This window comes from Parasteatoda tepidariorum, chromosome 7, assembly GCF_982258835.1.
Source record: "Parasteatoda tepidariorum strain Cologne lab strain chromosome 7, Ptep-v5.0, whole genome shotgun sequence".
NCBI lineage: Eukaryota > Metazoa > Arthropoda > Arachnida > Araneae > Theridiidae > Parasteatoda > Parasteatoda tepidariorum.
The window spans coordinates 61,396,332-61,422,685 of NC_141761.1; the positions used below are offsets into that span (position 1 = coordinate 61,396,332).

Consider the following 26,354-nt stretch of genomic DNA (forward strand, 5'->3'; position numbering starts at 1 on the left):
GTTGATCCAGACAGGCTATAAGAGTTTAATTATTTTACAAGAAAATGACCGTTGAATTGAATCAAATTCAAATTATATCTTTTTATAACAGTTGTTATTGCCAACAAGAAATATGACACCCTCAAGGCTAAGATAAAGTTATTTACTTTTTGTAAAAGCAGCAATAGGTAGACAAAAGCACAAGACAGACTCAAATGGACTACAATACAATAGGCCAAGGCATGGAGTTTTTGGAGACCGTTCGAAATTCCTTCAATTTTTAAGAAATTTTTCGCCTACGGTTAACGGTTGTTAATCTTTTAACTGTTGATTTTTCGATTGATACCATTCATAGTTTTTACATGACGCTACTATTCTTTAGTTAGTAATATTTTTTAACAATATTCTAAATATTGCTTTCAGAAAATTAAACTACAATAAACAAGTTGAATTCTTGAAAAATAATAAAATACAACTCACGATTCTTCAAATTTCTAAATGTATATTGTATATCAATTCTTATTTTGAAAACGTGACAAAACACTATTGCCACTGCAGCGTTGGAAAATATTATGTATTAAAGTAAAATGTTTATTTTTAATACATTTGAAATTTAAACAAAATAGTTTATTTATAACAAAACGACAAGGAAAGAATATCTCTACTATTTTCTTAAGATGATAACAGATTAAACTTTTCAGTCTGTTTTCGAAAGGCATTATCAGAACAGTTTGGAACGGGCTCCAAAACTCCCAAAACTTATATCACCTTAGTATATTAATAGCCTGAACTAGAAACTTAAAAATTCAAAGTAAATGTCTGATTTGCAATGAACTGATCTGATTTACATCAACTGCAAATTTGCACAACAGATATTGAATTTCTACGATATGGATAAAATATATGCTGGAGAACGGAAGGCGTTGATACGAAAGCAATAAGGAAATTTGAAGCATCATTTTCATAGATGAGAAAAAAATTCCCAGCAGAATCTCTTTGCGCAAAAATGTCAATATATGTGTATTGATCAATATCAAATCAAATGCTTCAAATGTATTTATAAATTCAATTTGCAACGGAATAAGATGAAGCAGCCTTTACGTTTCAGTCTTATGTTTTATTATTCTTCTGTGAGGCTATACTTCGAAAAATTGAGAATTTTGTTAGTAATATAAAGCTTGAAGGGTTATATAAAACTTAACGTTGAAAAGGATGCGCTCTATTTTATTTTAGAAAATTTGAGCTGCAGTATTTTTGACTGGTATAGATCATGTTTTGATAGAAAAATCAAATTTTATAGTTTTCTGAAAGATGAACGTTCTCGATAGAAAAATAGAAAAATTTTCTTTGCGTTGAATTTATACTCGCACGCGTAATCTATGTTCTTTATTTTGAGTAAAAATCGCAAGTACACAAAGCTTGTCCTTAATTTATGTTAAAAGTAACAAATCTCAAATACGATGCTACTATTACAAATCTTCTTAAGAACAGCGATTAATCAAGATAACTCTTATAAAAAGTTGTAAGCCTATAAATTGTTTTTAAAAAACATGGAAATTTATTTTAGTAGGTAAAAATAGAAATGAAATAAAACAGATATCAAAAGAAATAGACAGTCTGAAATAACATTAGTTGTCTTATCTACCATAATACCTTTAGAAAAGCATTAGAATAGTTAAAAAAAGAATTAGGATCAAGACAAATAGCTGTGCTGTCTTAATGTATATTAGTGATAAACAGTTTAGTGTCCGCCGTCAAGAAACTACTTTGTCTCTACAGTCTTTATTTCAAGAAAAATCTTAAATATACAAAGGTTATCCTCAATTTAGATTTTTATCATATTTCAGAAAACTAATAATTCCTAATTTAGCTACTACAATTACAAATCTTTCTGAAGTCAGAGATTAATCAAGATAAATTTTATAAAAAGTCTTATGCGTATAAATAATTGTTTTATGAAAACAATGAAATTCATTTTAATATGCAAAAAATTGGAGATTTTTAGGTATAGACAGTTAACATTAGCTGTTTGATCTACAAATAACTACAAATTACACAACTGTAAAAAAATGAATGGGGATGTTGAGAATACCTCGATCCCCCCTAGCGGACAATAACAGAAACATTCAATTACGATCTTTTTCTCCACGAGCGTGGTATAGCTTAGAATTTGTCATGAACAACGTACAACTCTTTTCATCTGTATATAGCTTTCCCTTTTTTATCATGCTTAATTATTAAATTTAATTCTTAAACGTTTTGTGCGAAGTATTTTTCAGCCTAAGTGTAATTAGTTATCGACAGCCCAAGACCTTGGAAGAGAATACTAGGTGAAGGCAGAACAAGAAGCTGAAACAAGGTAAGATTCCTTGTTGATATGTATTGAATCATTAGAAGTCTTTGTTTAGTATTCGTTATATGGCATCCCCTGCTGGGACGTAGTTAACTTTTTTAATTTGAACACTTATTCAATTGAACTGAAAAATATAAATTAGCACTAAATTGAAAAAATAAACAATGGAGGAACGGGTAACAATTTTAAAGAAAAAAAGAGGTTTGCTTAGATCGTCTGTTACTAAAGCAATGAATGTATTAGAAAATGAACTTAAAACAGAAGTGTTAGATATCAGTGCTTTAGAAGAGTGTTTGCATTTTCTTCTAAACAAAAATGAATCACTTGAATCGATTAGCAAAGAATTAGAAGTTTTGTTTACACCAGATGAGTTTGAAGACGAATTTTCGAAATCAGAAGAGTACAGTGAAAAAGTTGTTCGTTCTAAATTCCGCGCTACCGAGAAAATTCAGGAATTAAACGAAACCATATCGATTGAAAAATCTAAAAATAAGGAATCCTTAGGATTTGATGAGTCTACAAATCATAAAAGTGAACAAAAAGAAAGTATTCGAATTAAACTCCCCAAATTAAGCATTCCCAAATTTTAGAGCGAGTTTAAACAATGGCTGACATTTTGGAACAGTTTTGAGTCGGCCATTCATAACAATGACACTCTTGATAAAATTGATAAGTTTAATTACTTAAAAGCTCATTTGGGTGGAACTGCCCTGATTACAATAGAAGGTTTTTCTATTCCTGAAGAAACATATGACACGGCAGTCAAATTATTAAAAGAAAGATTTGCCCGAACAGATATTCTTATTAACGCCCACATGAATAATATCATAAATATGCAACCATTAAAGAACTCACGAGATGTAATTTCTTTCCGAAAATTTTATGATAACATAAATACACAAATAAGAAGTTTAGAATCTTTAGGATTAATCTGTAAAAATTACGGAAATGTTTTATGCCCCATTCTCATTAAAATTTTACCGCCTGATTTAGTCTTAGAATATAACAGACGTGAAAGTGAAACTGAATCAAATATAAAAGAACTTTTGAGCTTTCTCTCCAAGGAGTTAAATTCTAGAGAACGATCTGCAATAATGAATAATGCGGATGACCTTCGACCCCTCCGCTTCTCTTAATCATTTTCTACCAGCCCTAAGCAAAATATTCCCGATACTCGATTCAAATATAATAAATCAGAAAATAAAAATAAATTCATTTCCGCTTCAGAATTAATCTCTTCTGAAATAAATGAAAACATGAATAAAAAATTATGCGGCTTTTGCGACTCCTCAAAACATGAGAGTTCCGTATGTGAATATGCTAATCCGTTGAGGAGAAAAGAGATATTTTGTTAAAGAAGGGGATTTGTTTCAAATGTTTAGAAAATAAAGGCCATATTGCACGCTTCTGCCGTTTTAAGGTTGTGTGCAGTAGATGCCAAGGTAAACATCAAACTGTCTTGTGCTTTTCTAAGTTTGACCATGATATTAAAGATAAAAATAGTCCTAATTCTGAAGATAACGTATTAACGAATCAAACATCATCTGAAACTGTATATTTGCAAACATTGATTGTTCGTATACACAATAAAGGTAAAGAACACTTTATGGGGGGGAATTTATGACTCAGGCAGCCAAAAGAGTTACATTAGTAAATTTGTAGCTGAAAGAATGGGATTAGAAAAATTGGGTGAAGAAGAAATTACTCATGGACTTTTTGGAGGATCTCAATCAACAGAACTGCATAATCGATTCGCTTTGCAGTTAAGTAGTATCGATAGAAAATATAGTTGTGAGTTAGTTGCTATGGATCAAAAGGAAATCTGTACGAATATTCCCAGGGCTAATAATTTTGAGTTGCTAAAAGATCTGGAGTCAAAGGGTATATTTTGAGTGATATTTCCCCAAAAAGTAAGGAGTGTTTACATGAAAGGAATTTGAACGAAATACATTTACTATTGGGGGCCGACGTTGTAACAAAGCTTATAACAGATCGTATAGAACATCTCTCTTGTGGATTAGTGGCAGTAAAGACCAACCTAAGGTGGACTGTAATGGGAAAGTCAGCCAATCATGATAAATTTGATAGTTCGCTTTTGGTTCTATCCCTTCATGTTAATGATGCAAAAATCTCAGATTTATGGGATTTAGATACATTGGGAATTGTTGATCCTTGTGAAAAACGATCTAGAGAAGAATTACAGGATCTTGCCCTAAAACACTTTAAAGAAACTGTAACGATGGATCATGACGGGAGGTATAAAGTTTGCCTTCCATGGTTCGATGGACACATTCCTCTTGCCGATAATAAATCCTTGACAGAAAAAAGATTAAAGAACACGATAAGGTCTTTAAAATCAATTGACAAACTTAAAGATTATGAAAGGGTTTTTGATGAATAGGAATCTGAGGGGATTATTGAGAGAGTTGGCGAACCTGAAGCCTCTTCAACATCGAATGTTAGTTATTTACCACATAGGGCTGTATTTAAAGAACAATCTACTACGAAATGTAGACCCGTTTTTGACGGCTCAGCTCGCACTCGAAACTCTGTTTCCATTAATGACTGTATTGAAAAAGGCCCTAATTTAATTGATTTAATTCCCTCAGTTTTGAATCGCTTCAGGGTTGGAAAAATAGGAGTCATCGCTGATATTCGGAAAGCATTTTTGCAAATATCATTACTTAGCGGGACAGAGACTATTTGCGTTTCATATGGTGAAAAGAAGGAGATCATAGAAAAGAGGTCATTTATCGTCATTGCAGGGTTGTTTTTGGGATAAACTGTAGCCCGTTTCTTTTAGCTGCAACTCTAGACCATCACTTAGAACAAGCCCCTGCGCATCTTAAAGATCTAGCCACTAAACTTAGGAACTCGATGTATGTGGACAACTGCGTCACCAGTGTCGATTCTCCTCAAGAACTGGACTATTTTCGAAATGAATCTTGTAAACTACTTGCATCAGCCAAATTTGATCTTAGAGGATGGTGTAACAACAGATATTCCACTAGCATTGCTGAAAAGGACGAATTTCCATTTGAATCTTTGAATATAAAAGAAGTACCTGTACTAGGATTGCTATGGAGTACAGAAGAAGATACTTTAACTTGTGATTTAAGAAAATTGGAATTTAAGGATGAACCTGTAACGAAAAGAAGTATTCTCTCATTAGCTCACAAGCTTTTTGATCCAATTGGATTTACTGCACCATTAACCTTGATTCCGAAGATAATTTTACAAGAGTGCTGGAAAATCAAAGTTTCATGGGACTGTAAGTTGCCTGATAATATTGTTAAAGAGTTTCATAAGTGGAAAACTCAACTTTTTGAACTGCAAAACGTGAAAATACCCCGAAGATTGAGTGAGTTCATACTCCATTCAGGAAGTTTATCTTTGCATGTTTTCTGCGATGCTTGCAAAAAATCCTATGCCACCTGTGTTTTCCTTAGAGTTAAAGTTGAGAGCGATGTAACCTGCCAGTTAGTCCAGGCTCGATCCCGAGTAGCTCCGTTAAAGAACATAACTATCCCTCGTCTAGAGCTTTTGGCATGTTGCATTGGAGCAAGGTTAGCAGAATCCGTCAAAAAAGATCTGAAACTCGAAGATGTAGAAACTCACTACTGGACCGACTCTATGGATACCTTATATTGGATTAAAACTGACGTACCATGGGGTACATATGTGGAAAATAGAGTCAGAGAAATCCGAAGATTATCTTGCCCGAATTCATGGAAATTTGTTCCTGGAAATAAAAACATCGCTGACTTACCATCACGTGGTTGCTCAGCAAAAACTCTTCTGCAGTCTGAATGGTGGAATGGTCCTGATTTTCTAAAAGAACCTGAAGAAAGGTGGCCAAAGAGCGAAATATTGCCAAATATCGATACAATCAATGCAGAAAAAAGAAAGACTATAGTTACTGCTACTAACGTAAAGGAGAGTGAAAAATTTTACAAGTACTCATCTTATTTGAAATTGTTGAGAATAACAGGATGGATTTTTCGATTCGCTGAAAATTCAAAGAAAAGAGAAAATGACAGAACCATTGGAGAACTCAACAATAAAGAATTGAAAAATGCTGAGAAAATAATTCTGAAATGTGTCCAAAAGGATGCTTTTGCCAACGATGGAAATAAGAGACTGAATTCTTTGAAAACAATTATTGATGATGAAGGACTGATCAGAATTAAAACTAAGGTATTTATGAGAGAAGATGATTTTAATTTCCGTCTTCCAATAGTTCTTCCCTCAGATTATACTGTGGTTAAAAATCTGATTTATTGGAAACATAAGCAATTAGGACATTGTGGAATTCAATTACTGATGTCTACATTACGTGAAGAATTTTGGATCTTGAAAAGTCGAAAAACTATAAGAAATGCCATCAAATCTTGTGTCATCTGCAAACGTTTTCATTCTAAACCTTCCAATGTACCAGATGGTCTTTTGCCAGCAGATAGAGTGAAGGATGCAGCCATCTTTGAAATTGTAGGTGCTGACCTGGCTGGTCCCCTCATTCTGAAAGATGGTCAAAAAACTTGGATCTTGATGGTGACTTGTGCTATAGTTAGGGCTGTTCACTTAGAACTCTTATCATCCCTCTCTACTGAAAACTTAATTTTGGGACTTAGAAGATTTATCTCACAAAGGGGAAGACCGTCAGTTGTCTACACAGATAATGGAACTAATTTCGTTGGAACACAGAACCTTCTAAGAAGCATTGATTGGGAAAAGCTTAAGACTGAATCCAATCTGTCATCAATTACCTGGAATTTCATTCCCCCGTCTGCCCCTTGGTATGGGGGATTTTGGGAACGTTTAATTGGCATGATGAAGAAAATCCTAAGAAAGGTTCTGGGTAGAACATCGTTGAATTACGAGGAAATGGTAACAGTTCTCTGTGACTGTGAGAGTGTAATGAATTCACGCCCCCTGACTTATGTGTCCGATGATGCGGAGGAGCTATCACCAATAACACCAATGATGTTCCTTCAAGAAATAAGACAGGTGGGTGTTGCAGATTTCGATATTTTAGATCAAGAAAAATTCAAAAAACGACTTGCATACAGAAATAAAATCTGTCAAAATCTTCGAAAGAGATTCAGAATGGAATATCTTGGTCAACTTCGAGAAACTTCTTCAAAGACCAAAACTTCAGAAGCTCTGCAAGTTGGGGACATTGCGATAATTTGGAATGACAATGTAAGCAGAATTCAGTGGCCTCTCGGGCGTATTTTAAAGATTTTGCCAAGTAAAGATGGACATGCCCGAACTGCTAAGTTGCAAACCAAATCCGGAATCATAATCCGTCCTTTGAAAAAACTTTGTCCTCTTGAAGTCAACAAAACAACTGAAGAAAAATTGACTGAACAACTAAAGAAGCAAGCTCCTCATCAGTGTGCGCCTCTGCAAACTCGTGCTGGAAGACAAGTGCGTGTTCCTGATCGATTTGAACCCTGATGCTGCGACTTTCTCCTTTTTTTTGAGTTCAGCTAGTCACTCTACTGAACTCAAGGAGGGGAGTGTTGAGAATACCTCGATCCCCCCTAGCGGACAATAACAGAAACATTCAATTACGAACTTTTTCTCCACGAGCGTGGTATAGCTTAGAATTTGTCATGTACAACGTACAACTCTTTTCATCTGTATATAGCTTTCCCTTTTTTATCATGCTTAACTATTAAATTTAATTCTTAAACGTTTTGTGCGAAGTATTTTTCAGCCTAAGTGTATTAGTTATCTACAGCCCAAGACCTTTGGAAGAGAATACTAGGTGAAGGCAGAACAAGAAGCCGAAACAAGGTAAGATTCCTTGTTGATATATATTGAATCTTTAGAAGTCTTTGTTTAGTATTCGTTATAAATGCATTAATTTAAATATTAAGGAAATGATTACTTACAATCAAAGAAAATCCTTGTAGTACACGTTGTTTTTTTAAATCTATGAACCAACTATAAAAGTCCAGAAGCTGCATCAAAATAGATTATAAAAATCTAAAGACTTTAAATATTTGATTTTCTTGGCTTAAATCTTGAAACATTAACTAAAACGAGCAGAATTTTTTGTATGAGCACCTAACTACTTATAACGCCTGCCCTTTATTTTTCAAAATAGTGGAAAGTATTCATTATTAAATCGTTCCATTGGTTTAAATTATTTGTAGAGCGAGTCATCAGAGGAACCTCCTATTTTTAGTATTTCACACTTTAGTGGCGGTGATTACCACCATGGGTGGTAAAAATCTCCTGTTGAGGAAGAATTTACGCTAATTTATAGAAGGGGCTCTACTTGAAATCTATTCAGCAAATTCCGAAAACGTTTTTCAAAGAGATTTTAACCCCTGATAAAATTTAAGATTTACAAGCATTTCACTACAGAATAATTTGTCTAAGCAAGACTGGGACACCCCATGGTTTTCACATCTCTCTGTCCTCTGGTCATCACCATCTGGCCATCTGGTTTTTCTGCCTGAAGGGGTTCCATTCATTTCCTCCCCCGAAAATCGTTCTTTTAACTGGAGGTCTCACTTTCCTTAAGATAAGGGGAGAAAAATTTCTTTACGTTTGTCACCAACTTTTGAACTTCCAAAGTTTCTTTCGTTCGCCTTTCATTTTTTTAGTCTGTTGTACTACTAATTTTTTCATATAGATAAATATTTTAAATTTAAAGATTCAGCTTATATTATTATAATTTATATTTAACGTATAGCATTTTCAATTACACATAAATAATATCAAATAATCTAAGTAGAAAAGCATTTTTTCCAAATAAATTATTTTAAATTTAATTGACTGTCTAAGTAAACTATTTTAGATAAACGAAATCAATAAATATTATTTTTAGGATTTGTTTTCTATTTTTATCATCTTATTATAAAAAAGGACACGATTTTAAACAAATACGCTATGTATTGCCGAGGAAAAAGGCATTGACTTATATCTATATATTTGCTACTCAAGAGCTATAACATCATACATAGTACTACAATACACATTCAATACAATTCTACAATATACATTCTTAATGCTAGTACATATTCCATACTTTTGTAATCTAAATTATGTTATTAAGTTAATTATTTTACTTTTATATGCAACCATGATTTTTTGTGGCTATTTTAGTGTTTTTTTTTTTTTTTCCCTTGTGCAATATTATAGTTTGACTCTGAGTTACAGTTTCAATAAAGTCTTATAATGTCTTGCTTGTTTATAATATTGGGAACTTCAATATTTATAACTCTTACTCGTGAATAACCCTTCTGAATGAACATTATTAAACTGTTTATTTTATCTTCGTTTATACCTGGAAAAAAAAATTTTTTTTTCGTTTTCCTCAAAAAATTTCACGTTAAGTTTGTGCTTTATTTTTCGTTTTTAGTAGAAAAAATGAAATTAATAATGCACTAAAAAAATAAAATAAATAAAATTCCCTGTAATTTTCTATAATAAATAATGAGCTTACATTTTGTCTTTTCATTTTATCAGCGATAACTTAAATTCTTTCTATTACAGCTTTGACGTATCGTGAAGCAATAAGAAGCTACATTTTAGAAAAAAATAAGTTTAAATTCCTTTTAATTTAAATATGGGAGCCGCGATGGCTCAGGGGATAGAGCGTTCGCCTTGCAATGAGGCGAACCGAGTTCGAATCCCAGTTGATACGAATTCCGCACCCGGCTTGCACCGACCACAGTGCTGACGTGAAATATCATGGAAATATCCTCAGTTGTAGACGGATCATGGGTTAGAGTTCCCTTCCCGTCAGGCTAACCGTAGGAGATTCTCGTGGTCTTCCTCTCCATGTAACGCAAATGCGGGTTAGCTCCACGAAGGCAAATTTCTCCCATTTCTCGATATAGGAGTTCCCTTGTCTTCTGGATTGGGTTCAAAATTACAAGGCTACGGAATTAGGTCGGCTGTTCAACGACGTTTATAAAATTAAATATGGGGCTAAAAGTCTTTTTGTCAAAGGATTTTGATCGACATTAAATGTTAAATATTTAGGAAATTCTCTGAAATTAAAAATATTTTTATTGGAAAGTATCAAAAAGTTAGTAAAGAGAGTTATAATTATAATTATTAAAAACGCTGCATTATTCTTTATATTACGATATTATAATTAAAATTTGGTTTTTGCCGAAATCATCGTAAATATAATAGTAGGAAAGAAAAAGCTACTTTTAATTACTGATTTATTTTAGTATTTATCTTGAATGTATTCATGAATATAAAATTTTTTTTTATTTATTTCGAATCCTCTGTTGCTCAACTTGAAAGTATAATGAAAGAAAAAGTGTCTAGTGAATGAATGCAGAAACGTGTATGAATTGTTATTACACAGACGTCAAGTTGTTTAAAAATTTTTTCTTATTTCCCCCATTTTTTTTAATGTTGAATCCAATATAACAACTTAGATTTCCCGCGCTTTTCGAGTTATGTAAAAGCGCTGGAAACCTTGGCCCTCCTATTATCCCTAACTGAGGTGGTCTATGAGTTTTCAAACGAAGTTATTAAAAAAATGAAAAACAGTGGGAGGTTAAAATTGTTTAACGCTCGTCACCTACTTTGTTTTTATTATTAGCGGTTCGCTTTCATATTTCACTCCCCCAGTTATAAAAAGAGTTCCTCGAAAGAATTCGATGTCTTCTTTTCGAGCCCTCGAGGAAAGGTTAAATGTTCGATGCTTTTTTTAATTCTGCCATAACTTGAAAAAAAAATTTGTAAAATTTTTAATTAAAAAAATAATCTTTGATGTTGATTGATTTTGCGCCTTTTTGAAATAATGCGCCCATGGCATTCGCCATACTTGCCATACCCTAGATACGCCACTGTCAGTAACCCTGATGAAAATTTTTTTATGGGAACGTGAAGGATATTATGACCCGACTGACTTATCAGTCAGTATTTACTGTACTGACATCAGTCACTATTTACTGCATAGGAAGTCTCTGGCCTGCTGGATTCGAACTCTCGTTCTCACGAATGAAATCCAACCAGACTATCCCGGTCATTTATATATTGATTTAAAACAATGGCTTTGGCTAAACAAATGAGAAAATTTCATTTTTTTAAATTCCTCTAAAATAAAAATCTAATTAAATAAAATCGGAAATCAGGCTTCATAAGAATTGAATGTCGCATCTTTAATGGTTACATTATACCCGCAATACAGTGCAGATGAACACACAAATTCTGTGATTCTTCTTGTTTCCCAGTGGCGCCATCTGTGGCTGAGAATTTGAATTTCACCCCACCCATAAGCCTCACCCTTTTATATGGTGGACCAATTCATACATCCTTTCATTCATTCAAAGATTGTAATTTTGACCTGAGAACGATCAATCTCCTATTCAGTAACCCTGAAGAAAAATTTTTTATGGGAACGTGAAGGATATTATGACCCGACTGACTTATAGTTCATCAGTCACTATTTACTGCATAGGAAGTCTCTGGCCTGCTGGATTCGAACTCTCGTTCTCACGAATGAAATCCAACCAGACTATCCCGGTCATTTATATATTGATTTAAAACAATGGCTTTGGCTAAACAAATGAGAAAATTTCATTTTTTTTAAATTCCTCTAAAAAAAATCTAATTAAATAAAATCGGAAATCAGGCTTCGTAAGAATTGAATGTCGCATCTTTAATGGTTACATTATTTACGCAATACAGTGCAGATGAACACGCAAATTCTTTGTATTAAATATATAAATAACATAGTTTATGATAATAACAATTGATTCGTAAACCAATACTCATATTTGCTTCTCATTTCCATGTTCATCAATTTTTGATATCTAATCTCTGTGATGCCTCACTTAACTGTCATTTCCAATTTACAGAGCAGATTCCAAATGGCATTGCCTTACTAATAGGATTCATCACTCATCTGTAACTATCGAAATACTCCACATTTAGTAACATCTCAAACTAAATACATAATAGCTTACATTAATATCTGGATAAAGTAAGCAGGACTTATAAGCTATAGAATATTATCTCAAATCATAAAACTTTTTTGATGAAATAATCATTTATTTGAAATCTCGAACGAAATTTAAATTTTTTAATAAAAGTAATAAATTCTAATAATCATGTATGATATAATAAAAATATTTTTAAACGTTAACCTCAAAAATATTGTTTAAATTAATTAAAACCATTGTCAACTGTACTCTTAAAATAAGAGTATTTATGTTTCTTTTACTTTGCTAAAAATTTATAAGTATCCGCAAAATAGTATTTCGGTAAAGACATTGATTAATCTAAAAGCTTTTATTCACCATCTTTTTAGAAAAAAAAGAAGAAAGAAACATACCCTCTAGGAAATTTTGCTATACATCTCTTACGTCATAGCAGAACAAAAGACTATTTCTTTATTTTTTAATGCTTTACTCCATTGCTGTATTCCTTTTTTCTTTAATGCGTTTCTCCATTGAATTCGGCTTGATAGATATTTAGAGAATTTATACATCTTAATTCCAGATTACAAATTATTGCATCGACGTATAGCTCTATCAAAGGCTGCACCACTGCTACCAGTTGAAAACAAATTTTTTGTCATCAAAAGCAAATAATTATATCTGAAGAAAATTGAAATCAGTACAAACGGATATTTTACCGAAAGGTGAAACAAACTTCGCAAATACTTTCCATACCGTTGAAAACACGAAACACGGTTGAGAATAAAGTGAATAGTACTAGAATTCTAAGAATTAAGTGGTTATAAATCAAAATTTGACAAAATATTAGAAGTGATCATTATTATAATCTCATATTTACTAATAAGTATTTCAGACTACACTGTATTTCAGACTAACTGTCAATTCTATAAAAAAAATCATATTTTTTACGGAAAAAAACTGTTTAAAGATACTCATTTTTTTCTGTTTTTAATCGTTACCCGCGTGCTGCAATTCTTTTACAGACTTTTTTCATATATTTGACATTTTAAAGCTGTTTTTCACAAGCAGTTTTCTCTGTTTTGCAACCTAATCATAAACGGATTAAAACTGTCTATTCAAATTCTAGTTTTTTTCCATGCAGCTTTACTAACCGTAATCTTTCTTTTTAACCGTAATCCGTTTCTTCTTTCGTAACTTAATCTTTTTTTTAGATTAATTTAGATTATTTTCTATACTTGCTCTTGCATTTCAAAAATTATTATATGGTTTAGAACACAGTTTAAATGAAATTGCGATTCATTTTCATTGCTAAATTGATACACTACCTAATTATTATCTTAGATGCAAGTTTTCGGAAAATGAAAATAGTAACAACTTTCATATGGGTGGATACTATTGTTTTAAACATTTTTACACGTAAATATGACCTTAATAAATAAGACTTTTAAATTAAAGAGTGATTTTTCTTTATAACCAAACATATGAGATTATATTGTTCAGAAAATGTAGCGCTCTCCTCCTAATGTGGTGCCCCGGTTTCGAACCCTTGCCTTGACTGGTCTTGCGAAGTTTTCTCTCAGCTTAACACAATACTGAAATAGTTGTTTTATATGTGTTTTTACTAAAATAGCATTACTTTTCTGCTTAAAAACTGGAGTCCGTTTCAAAATAACAGTATTTTTCTGCGAAATAATCAGCTTTATGCTGGCACACTAGCAGACAGTTTTTACTGTAAATGTAACAGTTTCTTAACATGTGTACTCGTGCTGAACCGTTGTAAAGATTGACAGGGAAATCCATTTTTTTTTGGATTCTAAGACTAATTTTAGAACACAAGTTTTTGCTTTTAAACATCATAGACTAAGCATTTAAAAAGGAAACGTTGTAAAAGAAACTGCGTATCATATATTTGAAATATATCACGTGTAAAATGCACTACATTAAATATTGATGGATATATTATAGTCAGTACCATAGCAAATACAACATTATTAATATAAGTATAACAGCTATAAAGTAATTATTGCACGATTGTATATTGAATCTCTCTATTAATGCAAGCACTGAAACGTTAGGTATCAAATTCTGAAGAGCTATATTCCTTTATCAAAAATATTATAAAAATTTAAGATTTTACAAATACCTTCCCTAAATAAGAAACTGAAAAGTTTATTCATAATTTTATATTGGCTTGAATAAATGGCTTGAAGAGTTAAATTATTAGCATAAAATTTCTATTTGTGAAGAAATAATTGACTTTTTAAAGCATATGTGCTTTATTTTGTCTTCATCTTCGAAAAACTATAAAATTGTATAAGCGAAAAACAATAAAATTGAACGTTGATTTTTAAATTTATTAATATCTTCACTAATCCTATAGATAATAATGTTGCAATACAATTTATTGTTTACCCTTTCTTGACAGACAGTTTTCAGAAATCACATCATACAATCTAAATCAACTTTTATATCAGAAATTTAGAATGTAAAACTCTAAAAATGAATAACATTTGTAAAAGTTATCCTGTATAAACTCTCGCATTTTCCTTTAATTGGACGTCAGATCTATTGAATTAAGACTCTTTCAAAAAATTATGTACTTTTTAGAACTTTACAACCAGGCTTTTCTTATAATTCTTCTTAATATAAATAAGTCTTCACTCATAGATATAATATTAAATAAACTTGAAATTATTTACTAATAATTTAATATTTTACAAAAATGAGAAAAAAAATTGGTTAGTCTGAGCTCAATTCATAGAAAAAAAATTTAAAATCTAAGAAAAATCATACTTAAGTATTTCCTTGATGATTAATTTAAATAAATTAAGAAATGCTTATCTTAACTAACCTCCAGAGATCATTCATTTATCATTACTAATCGATTGTAATAAAATATTTTCGAAGGGAAATGTCAGTAGAATCGGATAAATGTCTCAAAATCAGATATTCAAAGAAGTATGAAAGAAGCTTTTTTAGATTAAAATATTCCAGACATTGTAATTTCATACAGCAAAATACGGATTTTTTTAGGCCTTATGGTCGAAACATTGATCGAAAATGGGTGCAGTTTTTACGAAATCAAAAAAAAAATCCATGAATGTAAGCAATATTTTCTCGTATTTTAAGAAAACCCATATCGAGTTTTTACTCTAGCTCTAATATTGATGATGAAGAAGATTTGGTTTCAGTAAAAAAGTGCATTACAAGAAAATCTTTAAGAAAGAAATAAAGCAATAAATATGATGTACGTATACTTTAAACGTTTTTTCTTCAGATTTTTTGATCTGAGTAAATATTGGGTGATTGATTTCCGATCTCATTATGTAAAACACAGAAATACTTTAAAAACATTTCTTGCAATATTATTTGAATGAAATAAATAAGATTTGTTTGACTATATTTTTCATATCAGAACAGTAGTTATATGTATCAATATTATTGAATAAATATGCACAGCTTGCACTTATGCATAAGTTTATTTTATATTTACATTGTAAACAGAATAGAAATAAAATTAAAGTCATAATTCCGATAATATCTTTATGTATAAATCAATAGATTTTAGAATGAAACCTGAAGAAAAATATAAAAGATAGTTACATCTACTTGCTAATTTAAAGTAAAAAAGTTTTGTTTTAAATAAATGTTCACAGCTTTCAGTTCTTTATAAGAAGGTTTATTATTCATTTTCATTGTAAACAAAATAGGAATAAAATTAAAGTTACTATTTTGATAATATCTTTAGGTATAAATCATCAGATTGTTGATTAAAACCTAAAACAAAAACTTTAAAAAATAGTAATGTTCTCTTGGCATTTCTAAGTAAACAAGTTTCGTGTAAAATAACAATACACAGCTGAAAGTTCTGAGTAAGAGGTTTTGTTTTACGTTTACATTGTAAACAAAATTTAAATCTAATTTATTATAAACTAATAAATATCAACATAATATAAATATGACTAATAAATATAAATATAAGTTATGTTATACATGCACTATATATTATTTCGATAATATCTTTAGGTATAAATTATCAGGTTGTAGACTAAATAAAACCTCAAAAATAATCTTGAAAAAATATAGTCATGTTCCCTTGGCAATCCTAAGTAAACACGTTTTTATATATGCACAAAAATAGAAACAATATGCCAATAACATAGGAAACAATTAAATTGATTTTATTTGAAATGTCATTAAGTATAAATCATTAAACTTTTAGCGTAAAGCATGCCATAGTTATATGAAAAAAAATTAATGGAGCTATTTGTATGTTTGCAACCGATAATCGCAATTTGATATTAACATAGAACTTCTACCATTGCAAAATATTTCGAGGTGCTAAAATATTTAAAAGGAAAATTTATCTTTCCAAAAGCGTGTACAGTTGGGAATTTCAGAATATGTTTAACCATAATATCGTTCAAAGTATGTTGAAGTCTCAACATGGTGTTAAGTAAACGTATCATCGTGAAAATAAATTCTTCTTAAAATTGTGAGAAAAAAACTGATGAATGCAAGTAACTAATATGTTGAGTCAAATTTTCGCCAAATTATAGCAGAACCAAGATTGAACTGATTTTTTGAAGAGTTGGAAAATTGTGATTCAGAAATTTAATTTTGATAAATAAAAAAATTGGCAAGTGCATTGCAAATATATCATTAGTATTATTATTAATATTTAAAATTTAGTATTTGTTTTGCTTCACTAACTTAAGTAGCAACAAGAAAATGACGTTAAAAAAATAATTTAAATTTAAATGATCTTTTTTTTAATGTTTTTTCAAACTGCTTCACAATAACATAAAATTGCATATTGTTTGATACTACCTAATATAAAACATCATCTTTTTTTTCCTTTTCGCAAGTTAAATGCAGTTTAAAAATCAAACCACATTTTAATCATGTTGCTTTTCTTTTCAAGACTATAATTACATAAATTGTGTTTTAGATTTTTATTTAATACTTTGTATGAAACATTTTTATTTTTTTCTCTAAACATTGAAGATTTCATATTGAACATAAACATTATTTTCTATTAAGACACATTTTACCTATAGAATTGTATATCAAGGATTTCCACATCATTTCTGTTCAAATGCTTCAAAACGTAAGAACAGAATATCAAAAATAATCTTGTAAAAAACGGTCGAAACTTGCCATATTTCTTTAAAATATAACATTTTCCACAGCCAAAAGTAAACGTTGCAGAACATTAAATAGAAAGCCATACATTTTCGGCTATAATAAAACAGACATCATGGGCCTAGTTTAAGAACATTTAATGTTTTGAAATCCCCAAACATTGAAAAAATGACATTTTTAAAAGGATGTACAGCTTTAGAAATGATAAAGAAAACTGCTTTTTTTAAGTAAAGTAATAATTTTTAAATACATTTGTTTGAAGTATTCTCTTTTATGTCATTTTTATTCTGTTTCAATAAAACACGCTATAGCTGTGAGGGTATCACAAAATTTATACATAAATAAAAAAATAAAAATCTCTAAGCAATTACTCAAAATCATTTAATTTTGTATCTCTTCATTTTATATTTATTCATTTTATAATCAGAAATACCATAAGAGAAATAATTCTACAGCTGTGTTCAGTTTTTTGAAAATTATCGCACAATTAGAAAATCTCATTTAAAATTACATCAAATATTTCTCATCCAAAATGCTTTTCATGATTACCGATTTATCTATATCAATCTAAACAACAGTTCATATTTCTATTTATAGGTGAACTTTGGAAACAACTGTAAAGGAAATTACAGGAAGATTATCTAATGGGTTTTTTGGATTGTTAACATCTGAAAATTTCTGGAAGGATTTAAAATCTGAAATCAGAAGAAATTAAGATGAGAAAATTAAATTAGCCTATAGCTTGCACAAATTTGAAGGTTTAAAATGGAAATTAACTTTAAAAAAAATAAAAGTGTTAACGGAATTAACTGTTAAGGCAAAAACAAAAAAGGTTGAAAGAAAAAATGCGTGATAGACAACCATAGCCTATAGGTATAATTTCATTCATTTTGACAGTTCATAATGCCATTCATTTATTTCCATTCATTTTAACTCCATTTAAATTTTCAGTTAAAATATTTTAAAATTTATCAAAATAAATTAAAATAACATATGATTCAAACATCTATTTATCATTTGTTTTCTATAAACATTTAGCGGATACCAAAATACAAAATATTTATTTGGTAAAAGTTAGGCATAGTATTTTTTCGGTGATTAATTTTACAAAGTATATTATGGAATAAAAAAGCATAAATTTACAAAGTAATGGTTACCCTTTGTACTTCAAAAAATGAGCTGTTTGCAACAATTGGTTGAAAAAATGACCCCCACACTTGCATAACACTAACGCAAAAAAAGATTTTTTTTTCTCTTTCTATTTGCATAATTATAGACGACTATTTAAGAAATTCATAAAGATGGTTTCTTGAATCAGAATTTAAATAAATCATTAATTGAACCATGAAATCTTTCGGATATTAGATAAGAGGTTGCCTATACAAAATACGAGTGTCACAAGTAACACGTACTAATTACATATTGTATTAGTAGAACTAATTGTGGAATAATTCAGTTTCTCAATAAAATACAAGATAAATAAAAAATAGCTTTTTCTGAAGAAAATGTGCTGTGTTTTAAAAAAAGGTATTGCCGAAATAAATTTTTAAGTTGAAGTTAATTTAACGATCTATTTGAATTTAGTTTAAAATTCAAGTTCAAGCTCATTTCTATTCTAGATTCATTTTCAACTCTCACATAGAGTTTTTACTCTTAAATTGGAATTTAGGAATTGTTATTTTCTCATTACTATCTAATGTTTAAGGGAAAGAAAGAAGGAATTCCAAAAAAAATTTCTGAATGTTTTTTTTCTTTATAAATATGTGTCTGACAATTAATTCTAATTTTAATTAAACATTTAACATAAGCAACGAGTTTTATACTACTTAGCTTTTTCCCGATGTAGAAATCTATCCTCTAAGAGACCACATTAAGCTGAGCTATTTCTTTTCTATATTTTATTTTGTTTATTCCTTCGTCCTTTGAAATATTTACTTTACGTACTCATATTTTTAATTTCAATTTTAAAGTTTATTGCTCCCTTACATGGGAAAACAAACTTCATGATAGAAAACTTTTGCTAATAAAGATTAAAAACAATTTTTACTTAACTGATTTTTTTTCATAGGCAATTATAGAAAACTAGTTGAAATTTTATATATTCATAGATAATGGAATTCATATTCATACGGAATTCATATTCATTTAGAAGACAATAGAATTCATATTCATAGACTAAGAATTAGCAGCCGCCTATGGCCACCTGATTGGTCATCTTTCAAAATTATCTCGTGCAACATATAAACTTAAGTAGTGAATGCATCCAACTGTTTTTCAATATTCTAATCCTTCAACACCTCCTCCAATTCTAACATCTTTATTAGTTTTGAACAATATATTAACCATATTTTTTTCACCGTCTAACTGCTTTCCGCTGGAAGTATCTTGATTTTAATTTTAACTATTTTCAAGAGATGTCTGCGATATTTCGACAGTTCTCTATGCATTAAATTTCTGAGATAATTTAATATCTACTAGGCAGCTATTAAATCACACATAATACGTTAAATATGAGTTCGTGATATTGCAGAATAGCAGGGAGCAAAATTATTAATATTATTAAGCTATTTCCCTCTCAGTCGCAAGGTAAGATAAGAATAAACTTCAACCAAATGCTCAATAGCGTGATGCACTACTTCTTCTCGCACCCCTAGAGCCATAACTCGAGGATGAGCATTCTTTAATATATGTATTTCTATTTGCTCGAAAAAGGCAAGTTCTGACCCCTATAATTTGAATGGCAGCATAGCACTGTTTATGTTTAAAACTTTTTAACCATTTTAGAAAGGGTCAAAATCAAATCTAAATAAATACTTCGTAACCAAGTTTTTAATTCCTTAAAATAACAAAATTATTCCAAATAAATACTTTGCGTAAAACTAACAATTTAACACAACTTAAACTATTATTTGCGACTACACAACAAAATGTATCTAATACTTAACGTATAACTAATTTTTTACTTATCGTATAACTAATTTTTTAAAACTGCATAAATTATTACTTAATATAATTTAACAAGAAGAATAATAACTACAGTGTTGCCAATAGATAGAAAAATACCCGAGTTTACGGTATCACATAAGAGAAACATAAACAAAGAATACAAAGGTTTCATGGCATAACCCATAAACAAAGGTTTTATGGGTTATGATGGGAACTTACGATCAACATATTTTCTCCGTTTCTATAAGAAGTAGTGTTTGCAATATACAACTGCCTGTGTGTACTCCCATGTGTACCTTTGTGTATGTACACCATGTATATTTGGAGCTTCAAGTACCTTTCAACGAAGAATGGCATCGAATAATATCCTAATTTCCTATAATAAAATTCTTTTGTTCAGCTGAGCTCTACTTCTATTGTTCTATGAAGCATTGGAACGAGTTAAGGTGTTTAGCATTTCTGCTAATGATAATAGTAAAAAACGACTACATTATTGTGGTGAACAATTTCCTAACACTTTTGTATTTCATCCATTTGTTTGAAAAACTTAGTATGCCAGCTGAAGAACATGTCGACCTAAACACTACTCGACTACATTATTAGGGTAAAAAATTTTATAACACTTCTGGATTTAATCCATCTTGTTGAAAAACGTGGCATGCCAGTTGAAGAACATGTTAATCTAAATACAACGTGACTACATTGTTGTGGTGAACAATTTAGTAACACTTCTGTAATTCCTCCATCTTGCTGAAAAGCTTGGCATGTCAGCTGAATAACATGTTGACCTAAACACAACACGACTGTATTATTGTGGTGAACAATTTCGTACAACTTCTGTATCTCATCTATTTTGCTGAAAAGCTTGATTTATCAGCTGAAGAATATGTTGACCTAAACTCAATCCGATTACATTATTCTGGAGAACAATTTCGTACAACTTGAGTATTTCATTCAGCTTCTTGAAAAACTAGACAGTTCAGCTGAAGAACATGCTGCCCTAAACACAATACGACTACATTATTATTGGCGAACAATTTCGTATCACTGCTGTATTGCATCAATATTGCTGAAAAGCTTGGCATGTCAGCTGAAGAATATGTTGACTTAAACACAAAAGGCAATGCGACAAATACATAATTACACTGAGGGCCAGTAACATTGATAATACACATAAAACGCTTGAAATTTTGTCTGGAATAATTATTCAGAAAAGATAGATAAATGAATTTAGACGCTTAAGTGTAATGTGAGGGCGTGTCATTCTTAACTGGTGCTGTAATATTTGTAATATCAAAATTCTAAAAATTACGGTTGTTCTTTTAATCCGCAGAGAAATCTTTAATTTAGATTCAATTATTTTATTATTATTACTTATTTTTCGAGTCGTGATTATAGAATCCTTCAATAAAAATTTCAATTACTTTTCAAACACTCAAATCTCTAACATGAATACAAATTTCAGGCACTTCCTGACCTAAAGTTTGTAAAACTCTGCAACCAAATATATACCTAACTAGAGTGCTTAGATATCTACTTGATCACTATGCTTGATGACAATATAAGGTTCAATAATTTTCTGTTCACTACAGGCAGGAATTATTGTCACTTTATAGCCAGTAAGAAATAAGCTTCAATAAACTATAGACCCCTTTCCGACTCAATATGGAGCTCAAATTTCTCCTGAAAATCCATGTTTGATGTCAATCCAAGTTAGAGTGATTTACTGACTAGTACAAGAACAATATCACCAATAGCAGTTTTGACAACTTTCCAACACAAACACACACATATAGACAAAACTATGAAGAAGGTAATAAAATGGAATTCAAAAAACACTTTTTTCATGCAAACGAAGAGAGAGAAATTTTTTTATTCACGTTAGAAACGAAAAATGTTGTATGAATCACTTTCTTAATTAACTACCTTCGGTCCCGCAGTGGACTGATTGTTAAAACATGGTTCCCAGCAGATCACCGAAGTCAAGTATCACTGGCTACGGTTAGTGTGCGGGTGGGTGACCACTTGGATCAGTCTGCGTAGGGACCGAGGGTGTGCGGTATTGATCCTCGTTAAACTGTTCTACCACAAAGTGCTCGACTTCGCGCAGGTCGTTGAGCTACCGAAGCGGGGGTGCCATCCCCTCTGCAGAGGATCAAAATTGTGATGGCATGTCTTCGGATCATCCTCCGGGATGTTTCCCAGACCGTCGCCAATAGCCCGTTGTGCAGCTCTAGTGCGACGTAAATTAACAATAACTACCTTCGACAGCATAAATTTCCTCACGTCTTTTGAAAGTGATACGTCCAGTGTTTTTTGGACTGTCTGGTATAAATATAATTATGCTCCACTAGAAAGAGTAACTTTCCAGGGAAAGATTAAGTCTAATAGAAAGATTTAATTTTATTATATCAGTATCTCTATTATTAAAATGCAAGTTAACTGCGAATAGTTCCACTGGGTCAGTAGCCATGTTTCTATTAAGTGTTAAATTGGTTTTAAATATTACACTGTATTTTGTAGAAGTAAGGATGCAAATAAATCTTTAAAAAGCGAAAATATAAAAAAAATAAAACATATTTATAGAATGCAAAGTCTCATAAAATTCAAAAAAAACAAAGATCAATTTCAAAAGGCATCGAAATATATTTCCCTCATAAATGAGTTTTTTTAGTGATAAACACATGGAATTTAAAAAAAAAGAAAGGGTATTTTATTTCGCTTGAATCTCAAGAATGTTAGATGAGAAAATGATCGATCGAAATTTGATTCATCTTTTTAAATGTAAATTTATATATTTTTACTTCTAAATAAACGTTTCTTTGATACTTTCCAAAGTCCATATAAAATGAGGAGAAAAGCCTATAATTAAAAAAGTATGTTTCTAAATAATTATTTGTAAATTCTTATTAAATTAAATTTTCAAATAACTAAAAAAGAATAATTGTAAACGTAAGGAAAAGCACGAAAACCTCCCACGGTGAACCCAATGGCAAGGGAACTCTAACCCATGATAAATCTACCATTGAGGATATTTAACATCAGCACTATGCAAACTGGTAAACAACGTTAAAGAGCGCAAAAATATTATTAAAAGCAGACAGCTGTTTCGGATGCTCAAAGGGCAACCTTCATCAGTGCAACGGAAAGAAATGAGAGAAAATAGGGTAGAAGGATGACGAGTGAAAGGATGACGACGAATGGGAATCAAGGAACAAAAAGATGAGGGGGGGGGGGTAGTTAGGTTTAATCATAGATTTCCAAACAGGAGAAGGATAAGGAACCCTGGATAGGTCATTGACCTATTCAGTGTTGTGACGTCACCTTTCTCTATATATTTACCCTATTTTCTCTCATTTCTTTCTGTTGCACTGATGAAGGTTGCCCATTGAGCATCCGAGACAGCTGTCTGCTTTTAATAATATTTTTGTGCTCTTTAACGTTGTTTACCTTAGTTTGTATTTTAGCACAAAGGTCACTTGTGTATTTATCAGCACTATGTGATCCGGGGACGGAATTCGTATCGACCAGCCATCGCTGGTATTCGAACCCGGTTCGCCTCATGGGAAATCGAACGCTCTATTTTCTGAGCCACTACGTCTCATCCTTATATGTATAAGAGTGTTTCGCAATAACCACTCGTAATGTACATTTTTAGATTCCTTGTAAATTATAAAGACAACATTTCATATACGTTAGGGTTCAGAAATTAATATTTAAGCAAGGAAACAGTAAATATTTGTCAAATTAATGTCTTTAACGATAGGAGATAACCGAAAATAGGTGACAGGCGGGTGTCAGACCCTTCATCAAATTTCTCCTGATTATGAAGCTGATTTTGATGATCTTTTCCTCCATTTTCCTGACCATTTGTGGATCTGAAAGCTCAAATAATTATTTTATCTTTCAGGTGTATGAATCAAAACCGAGTATAGCTCCTAGTGAAAACAAGTATCAAAATAAATAGTGACTATCAAAATTAAATTAATGAACAAGGTGTTCAGTAATTACATGAAGTCATATATGTTTTATTCAAGAAATTTTCAAAAAATAAAATATACAAACCATAGCTCTTGACCTAATACTTGAGTGAGATGAGAGTTGATCATGAAAGCTGAAATTAACAAGATTAATATGAGATCATCAAAACTGATAATTACAGAGAATAAACTGATAATTAGTTGCGTCAAGCAGGAAAATGGTTATACTTGAAATAAATACTTGTTATAAGCTTATAACTAAATTTAGAGAATAAATGAATTTATGACTAAAATATAAAGTAAATGTAATATAACATTCAAGAATTGCAACATTTTAAAAATTCAATTTAATTTAAGAAAATGATAATCAACGTATTTTCTCAGAATAAAAATGGTTTTTTCAGATTTATGATCCTAATAATTTAAGCACCAGTAGGTTCTAGTGAAGCACCACTTGAAAATTAGATTGCTTATTTCGTTAGATGATTTTAAGAGACAAATACAAAATTTGAATGAAATCAATTTATTAGTTAAAAGTTAAAAAAAATAGTGCGTGGAGTCCCTCCGCGCGGAAGCAGTTAAACTTCGCAACCTGCGACGTTAATTGTAGAAGAATCAGCAGTCGTAGAAGGATCACTAGTTCTATTCAACGACTCTTTCTCCTGTACCACTCGCTTCCGTGCTCTGTAATAACGGTAATATTGTGCATTTTTCCCTCGTGGACCAGTGGAAGTGCTTGTGGTTGCCTCATCATCTCGCCATGGAAAATGTATTTGTATTAATAATGTATGTGAATGCGTCATAATGTAATTTCAGAAGAGAAAACCTAACAATCAATTGATTATTCACAAGAGACGTACCTTGACATAACCTTAAATCCGTCGCATTGTCCGTGGGATTGTTTTCACTCATTTTTTATAATTGTTATCCACTAAATTTGAAAATAAAAAATACTACCCTATTAAATTATATGTGTATCAAACCAAACTAAAAAAATATTTATAGAAAAGCAACACTTTTATGACTTTTATTATTTTTATGCTAGTGAGAACCAAAACAATATGGAAATGAATGAGGGAAAACTAAATCCTACCACGTGATTTCACGGCCAATAAAAATGTAGCGTTAAACGTTTAACTCAACCTTGTTGGAAGTCGCATAAGAAGTATAACTTCAAAATTGTCAGTGTAGAAAAACCGGGCGTAGCCGGACAATATATCTGTAAAGACTGTCAAGAATATCAGAGAAGTGTATACCAGAAAAAGACTAGTGCATTTCTTCCAGGTTAATTCCAAGCTACTAATAATATTTATGCTTAAGTGATCAAAAAACTTAACTGGCTACAAAAATATGCAGATAAAATCGAAAGACGATTTGGTTCAAGCTCAAACAAGCTCTTATTCTCAAGACTTGACAGACGCGATTGAGAAGAGAGAAAAGTTGCGAACGAAAAATCTGAAATATATGTGTAAAACAAAACTAGAAAAACTGCATTTTTTCTAGTTTTTTTTTTTTTTTTTTTTTTCAAATCTTGCGAGTGGATGCCTGTTTTTTGCGTTTGAAACGTGTCGACTTATATTTCCTCAGCATATTTTTGAAGCTAATGAAGTTTTTTTAATCAAGTAAAGTCTTTCTTATCTTTTACTTACTGCTTCTGTATTAAATACATAAATGGATATTCTTAAATTTTAAATGCTGATGAATTTGCATAAGCATTTTGGAGCAATTGTAATTTTGCAATATAGATATTTGTAATTCTTTCCGTAATTTATTTTGCAGACTCCATAAATTTATTGAAATCTACATACTTTATTTCCGTAACTGTACGAAATCTTCAAAGTTTTCTATCTGATAATGTACAAAGCCTTGCATAATATTTTTTATGATTATTTTCAGAATAATTTTGCTTTTTATTTGCTTTAATTTTAAATGTGATTCCTGCTAACTGATTTCAAACAGATTAGATTCTTATGCGTTTTCACTGGAATTGTTTTTACAAATCAAACAAAATAAACTAAGCACAAAACAACAAAGTTGACAATGAAA

At 30.8% G+C, this 26,354-nt stretch overlaps 1 protein-coding gene and 1 long non-coding RNA gene across 2 annotated transcripts; one reads left to right on the plus strand and one right to left on the minus strand.

Annotated features, from left to right (window-relative positions):
• The first annotated feature begins 5,209 nt into the window (after positions 1-5,209).
• LOC147807180 (uncharacterized) lies at positions 5,210-7,792 on the plus strand. Its single transcript, XM_087168806.1, has one exon. It carries the CDS (start codon positions 5,210-5,212, stop codon positions 7,790-7,792), a length of 2,583 nt encoding a protein of 860 aa, XP_087024932.1.
• Positions 7,793-11,954: 4,162 nt separating this feature from the next.
• LOC147807181 (uncharacterized) lies at positions 11,955-25,826 on the minus strand. Its single transcript, XR_015435539.1, has 2 exons — positions 24,394-25,826; positions 11,955-12,227 (listed from the first exon to the last, which is right to left on the minus strand). It is a non-coding gene; the product is annotated as an uncharacterized LOC147807181 (long non-coding RNA).
• Between the last annotated feature and the right edge of the window lie 528 nt (positions 25,827-26,354).

What these genes read in the sequence shown, in the direction of transcription:
- LOC147807180 (XM_087168806.1), top strand. Translation starts at nt 5,210, where the DNA reads ATGTATGTGGACAACTGCGTCACCAGTGTCGATTCTCCTCAAGAACTG.